The sequence below is a fragment of the Elephantulus edwardii genome, unplaced genomic scaffold (assembly GCF_000299155.1).
Source record: "Elephantulus edwardii isolate Elephantulus edwardi_28Jun2011 unplaced genomic scaffold, EleEdw1.0 scaffold00015, whole genome shotgun sequence".
NCBI classification, from domain to species: domain Eukaryota; kingdom Metazoa; phylum Chordata; class Mammalia; order Macroscelidea; family Macroscelididae; genus Elephantulus; species Elephantulus edwardii.
In genome coordinates, this window is record NW_006399765.1 from 5,958,891 (window position 1) to 5,965,750 (window position 6,860).

The 6,860-nt window shown below is 38.5% G+C and overlaps 1 protein-coding gene across 1 annotated transcript in view; it reads right to left on the bottom strand.

The window, feature by feature from the left end:
• Positions 1-591: 591 nt before the first annotated feature.
• Positions 592-6,860, bottom strand: part of CDK5RAP1 (CDK5 regulatory subunit associated protein 1) — a 31,631-nt gene continuing 25,362 nt past the window's right edge. The window contains exons 11-13 of the mRNA XM_006881698.1: positions 5,810-5,959; positions 4,674-4,814; positions 592-699 (exon numbers count right to left, since the gene is read on the bottom strand). Coding sequence (XP_006881760.1) covers positions 592-699; positions 4,674-4,814; positions 5,810-5,959 — 399 coding nt within the window. The remainder of the gene's footprint in view (positions 700-4,673; positions 4,815-5,809; positions 5,960-6,860) is intronic.

The window sequence follows — 6,860 nt, forward strand, 5'->3', positions numbered from 1 at the left end:
GATTTTTTTACTAAAGTCACTCACCTGTTATAAAACAATTAAATAACTAAGACAGTGGGTAGAGACATTTCCAAAAACCCAAATGCTGCCAGAATTGAAGACAAAGAATAAACCGACAGGTTAAAGATGGGGTTCATGAGTAGTAGTTTCAGGTAAGATACACAGAATAAAGTAAGGAGATAGGATGATGAGTCAGCGGTGTCAAACCAAAACATGAGAAAGTTCCAAGGGACTTTTTCCCAAGCGAAATATTTCTCTCTCCATCAAACTCTTTTTTTTTCTGGTATCTACTTCCTAGGGCTCAGGAGAAGAAAAAAAATAAATTAGTAGTGTCCACAGTTGAATCTAGGTAGGGAAACACGAGGGAGAGACCACAGGAAAAACTCCAGACTGCTACCAACCAACACAAAACACAAAGTACAAGAGAAAAAGGAGGGAGAACACTTTAGGCAAATTTAATGATTTAAAGGCTGTTCACTGAACAGCAGGAAGATGTACTTTCCATGACAGGAAGTTGCTTCATCATTTGCATCTTTTCTCCAATGCTTCACTGTCTCTTTTAAAGTCTTCCTCTGGGAAGGTCTGCACAAGTCAACTCAGAGTGGCAATCCGCTCAGTTGAGCAGTATGTCGAAGAATCTTTCAGAGTGGTCTTGCAGAGAACATGCCCTTTCAGTGTCTGTGAGCTGGCAGAGGTGACCTGGAAGAAAATGAGTCAAAAGAAGGCAAAGTAACTAGGACTGCACCACAAAGTCTGAATATAGAGCCTCTGGAGGAGAGGCCACCAAAAGGAACGTGCTGTAGATGACAGGCTGATGATACAGGCTGCATTGTTCCTGTAAACCCTAAGCCACTAGAAAAAAAGAGATATAATGGAGATGCACACATTTTAAGTGATCAAAAATTGGCCAGCCTGTAGCCACTTACTCCTCTTCTCTCAGAAAATGGGTACTCCACAGTTGCAACCATAAGATACAGGTATAAAATGCCTATCACAGACTCTGATCTAAACCTGGAGGTATGCTGTGAATTAGCCTGGGGCAGTCAAATTGTTCTTTAGCATATTTAGAGATAAAATGTGGTGAGAACGATTCTCTTTCTTGTCTAACTGGAAACAAAAATAATCTAACCTCAATGTTTTCAGCAGTCAGCTCTCTAACCATGACAGGAAGTCAGTCCATTAACAAATATTTTTGAGTGCTTATAATGAGTCTCCAGCAATTCAAATCCACTAGGAGCTTTGCAGGAGAAAAATGGGCTATCTCTTCATGTGTAATTCACAGCCTCTGAAAGCCAGTTGGAGAGTGAGGTGTGAGTTGAACAGCAATGAGCGAGACAATTATGCGTCAAGCATTCTCCAAGGTGCTGAAGCAGAGTTTTTAAAAAAACAGCTATTTTTTCCTGTCCTCAAAGGAATTTACATTTTACTAGAAGGCAAGACTTATGTAATATGTAAGCCGACAAAATAAGATTAATTTCAGACAACACAGATGAAATGGGTTAATATAAACATGACTGGAGCAAGGTAGAGAAAGCATTAGCATTACAGTAGACAGGGAAGGCTTCTCCAAAGAGGTAAATTTAAGAGAGAATTAAATTTTAGATTTTAAAAAGGCAGTCAGTTACCTTAGTAAACATTGCCTCCTTTTCCATAGATCAAAAGTAGTGAATGTGTCTGGCTACTTTATTAACTGTTTGATCAAAGATTTTATAGAAGACTCCTAATCAAAATGGGAGAAAGCAAAACAGAAATTCAAATTTTCATGAACTCTAGACTTTCTGGATTTTGAAAGGCTGGATGAAGTTCTGAAACTATTACCCTGAGAGAATCCTGAAACTTTAAACTAAAAATATCATGAAGAGTGTTGTTTCTACCATGGACTGTCAAAAAAGAAACAAAGCTGTCTTAGAAGAAGTGTAGCCAGGGTGTTCTGTGGAGCACAGGGGCTTGCTATCAAAGGGGCCAGTCCTTGAAAGAGGACATCATGCTTGGAAAAATAGGCTAGTAAGTGAAGTAGAGGAAGACCCTTATGAGATGAACTGATACAGTGACGACAACGGGCTTATGCACTGCAGAGATGGTGAGCATGGTGCAGGATCACACAAGCCTTGAAACTTTTACATAAGGTCTCCGCAAGACAGAGTCTACTCAGCAGCACGTAACAATACGTGAAAAGGTCTGCCTTGAGTATGACATTCTTTTAAGATCTACATATGGGATCAAATTGACAACAGTAACTCAAAAGATTAGACAGAAACCTTAGAGGCAGTAAATTATATTATTAATATAATTATTAGTAATTATAATTATTAGGAACAGTAAATAATATTAGTTATATTATTAATATAACAGGAAGAACTACTCAGAAAAGGCTAAGAATAGTTAAACAACTCGAGGAATACAATGAATGAGACATGTACAATCTGTTGAATTTTTGTATGTTTTGCTGTATATATTGTCAACAACAAAATAAAGGTACAAAAATCTTAAAAATATGTATCAATTCTGCTGATCAATTGGGTCATCAGTAAGAGAGAGATTAAAGAAACCATGTGGCTGTTGCTGTTGTGACATACTATTGAGCTGGAACTGACTCACAGCTGACCCTCCAGCAGGTTTACAGAGGCAGTAAATTGCCCAGGAAGAAGAGACTGCCCATCTTGCTCCTGAAGAGCAGCTGATTTGAACCATGTGTCCTTGAGTTGGCAGAGCAACTCCTTCCCATTAAGTTACCAAAGCTCCCTAAAGAAATTATTCTAGAACAACAAAATAATGAGGGGCAGATTGAAGGGGAAAAGCAGTCAAGCAAAGAGACAGAGCCTCTCATGCAACAACACATACAAAGTCCCTGAGACTAAAGTCAAACCTGAGGGGCAAAAGAGAGGCCATCAACGCTGGATGAGAGAATTGAGAGAGTAGAGGGGCCAGGAGACTGGCAAGGTAGCTGTGAGAGAGAGATCACATAAATTCAAGTTTTAAGTTGTTATTGAATATTCAACAATACAACAGTTTCTATATGCATATTTCAGGCCAACCATTTTCACCTGCTTTCTGGATAGCTCCTCCTCTATTAACATAAACTCATTTTAGTGTGGGAGAGATTCTTACCCTAGTATTACAGTGATGGTAGAGGCCGTAATATCTGATACACAACACTGAAAAGATGAGATAAATGACACTGTAACTGTCATTATACACACACACACACACACTCAAGCTTAGAGGTTGAACTCAGGAAGACAGCAGATAACCAATGGCTGTGAGAGACAAACTTTGAAGTTCTGTGAGGGTGGCATGCAACTTGCCTCCCACAGAAGAATGTCATTTATTTGTCTGAACACTTCCACAGATGGACTAGGGAAGTGAAAGCACATACACAAGGATAAGTAGGAACTGTCCCTTGTTTCCTTGGTAAGAGGATTATTTGGCTAAGGGGATCTTATGCATGGGAATAGATTAAGGAGTGGAACGTCTACTTAAGACAGTTAAGGCCCTCCCAGTTCACTAGAAGTCAAGGCAGCATATAATACGGTCTTAATTTTAGGCCTTAGAACACACTGATCCAAGCAATGAGCTATGATTTAATAACTCAAGACTGAAGTGACGGTAAGATCAAGGACAGAAAGCAGAGTAGAGGATGAAGTTCCATAGAATAAAAAGAAAGAGGTAATGCTGACCAACATCAGTGAAAAAAAAATCACCCTCTCCTCATCTCACTCTCTTTTGCAAATGGCTTTGGCATTGGAGAAGCATCTGCACTCCTGCCTACACCCTGCTGGTGTACAATGCCCTGCCGGCTGTTGGTGCCAGGGCAGAGTGGACACAGGATCAAAACAAAGGGAAGATGGAAGTGTCATACCTATGGCAATTGGGAAGAAATGAAAAGATGAAGGAAGAAATAGGAGAAAAGAAAGAATAAACTCAGTAATTGGAAGAAAAGAAATAAGACGTCCTTTAGCTATACAGCTAAATCTGCTATTCCATAGAAGGGTCCCAGGAAACTTAAGCACATATAATAAGCACATATATAGGCACATATAAGCACATATATAGGGATGACTAAGGTCTCAGAGACCACCATGAGTATGCTAAACTCTGCCAGAGAACACTATCCATTAACTAAAGCACCTCTGCAACAGAAACTCAATATTACGTTCCAATCTCACCAAGATCCTACACAGGGTCTTCTACTATGGTAGAAGAAAGAAGTTGTTAGGAGCAATCTAAAATTCAACCCAAGTGCCCTTCTGTTCTATTCAGTGAAAAAATTGCCAAGAAACGATACAGAGAAGATTAGCATGAGCCCTGCGCAAGGATGACACGCAAATTCGTGAAGCGTTCCATATTTTTTTGCATTTGTGAACCCCTCCTTCCTGAGTCAAGCAGAAGATTTTCAATAGAAAGAGCTTGGCTTCATTTGCATTGAATTCTCTTTGTGATTTACTTCCTGATAATTTTCAATAAAGACACAGAGAAGCTTGACTTGGGGTCTTCAGTCGAGAACTGCTGGCCCCCTGTTTTATGCTCTCTGCTCTATCACCAAAAAAAAAAAATTGCCAAGAAGGGATTTTAATCAAACAAGAGAATTTTTCCACAAAAAAAATCTGTGGAAAATTATGCAACCTAATATTTTTTTCACAGTGTAAGAGTAAGCACCCAAAAGGATACCTTACCTTCACCAGGACATAGTCCCCAGGCTGGGCTCTGACAGTGAGCCCAGGGTTAGTAGCATCTTCCATCTCTATATCAGGAAAGATCACCTTAAGATTTCCATCATTTCGGCCACACAGGTCAGTGGAAGAACGTTTACTGAGCTGTAAAAAAGAACAAAGGCAGGTTTGCTAAGGGTGTAAATCACAAAAAGCCCATCTTTCTTCCTCCGAGTCATTAGAGGATTCAAAATTTCTGTTTAATTATAACAGCACTAGATAACTAAGACAGTCCCATTAAGTCTTTGCTGAGTATTAGTACATGCAAGAATGGAGTGAAACTCCAGTTCATGCAAACATAGCAACCTAGAAACTGTCATCAGAATATTATCCAAGATCATACAGTCCAGAAAGCCAGATAGTAGTAGTGAGGCTAAACTAGCCCTAGCATTAAAAAAGTTTTTTCCAGCAAAGCTTAAAAATAAGCCTTGAAAGGATCAAAATGAGTAGAAAGAAACTTTTGCTGCTTATTAGCACAAAGTCAAATCCAAGATCCAGACATACAAAAATGAACATCACAATGTCCATTATGAAATAAATAAAATTAGTAGATATTCCACAAAAACAGAAAAACGTGATCCATAATCAGGAGAAAAATTAGTCATAGAAAAAGTTTGAGAAATAAAAATAATGTCAGAAATAGCACAAAAAGATACTTAAACAACTACTAAAACTAATTTTAAAATATTTCAAGGGAATAACAGTGAAGAACAAAACATATAAAAGACAGGTGGAACAAAACAACTATGAGATAATCATCTCACCCCAGTCACAATAGCAAAATTTAGCAGAACAGCAAGCAACAAATGCTGGTAAGGTCATGGAGAAACTGGAACCCTTATTCACTGTTGGTGGAAGTGTAAAATGGTGCAAACACTGTGGAAGGCGGTGTGGCACTTTCTCAAAAGGTTGTAAATAGATATACCATTTGACCCAGCAATTCCACTACTGCCATCCAAGCAGATATATGCACACCCATGTTTATCACGGCTTTGCTGAAAACTATAAAGAGCTGATAAAAGAAATCAAAGATCTAAACAAATGGAAAAACATACTTTTTTTCTATAGCACTACATATATATACATGCACATGGCCTCACCCCCTCAACCAGCACCAACTGGGTACAGCCCACAAAGGCCTTGTTGGCTTTTGTTGCTTCTTCTCGGAAGACAGTGATGAGCTCCTCCAAACGCCTTAATTTTACCACTTCCGGGACATCATCCTGTAGTCTATGATATGCCCGTGTTTTCTATTAAAAAAAAAAAACAAAGAAAGAAACTGGAAGTCCCTACAGACTTATAGAATGCATCCCTGAGATATAAACAGGGACTGTGTTCATTCCACTTGTAAACTACAGACACATGTACAGAAATCCAAGCCATGCCAAAGGGCTTTCAGACTTCCTAAGTATTCCAAGAGAAAAGGGTACAGTAGAGTTAAGCTGTATTTTTCACAAGATTTAGTTTCTAAAGCTAGCATAGGAAATGAGAATTATAAACCCAAAACTACTCTTGGTATTTATCCTAAGGTTCTATTTTTATCTTATGTTAAATTGCTCAAATTCTTTCTCTCTTTCTGCTGTCCAGTCAAAACCAACTCATAGCTGACCATCCAAATGGTTTTCAGAGGCTGTAAAATGCACAGGAAGAGACTGTTCATCTTTCTTCTGCAGAGAAGCTGGTAGATTTGAACTGCTCATCTTTGGGCTGGCAGCACAACTCCCTATCCACTAGGCCACCAGTTTAAATACTAGGTTACTCATTATAGCATTATTTATAAAGATGCAAAATGCAAACCATATAAGTAAATTAATTCTTTGTCAACAAATAATTACTAAAACTAATTTAGTAATTTACCTATATTGCCGAATCCTATGCAGGTATTAAAAAGAGTAAAGTAATTACATATACTGATATAAAATGTTCTCCAAAACTAACTGGAATAAGTATGTTAAAGAGCAACATGTACACAATACCTTTGGTGTCTAAAGAACACATACAAGCATGATTATAAATACATGAACTATCACTGGAACCCTATGTACAAATCTGCGTTATACAGATGACACAACCTTGTTCGCTGAAACTGAGGAGGACCTCGTGCACTTACTGCAGAGGGTCAAGGACTGCAGCCTTCAGTATGGACTGAGG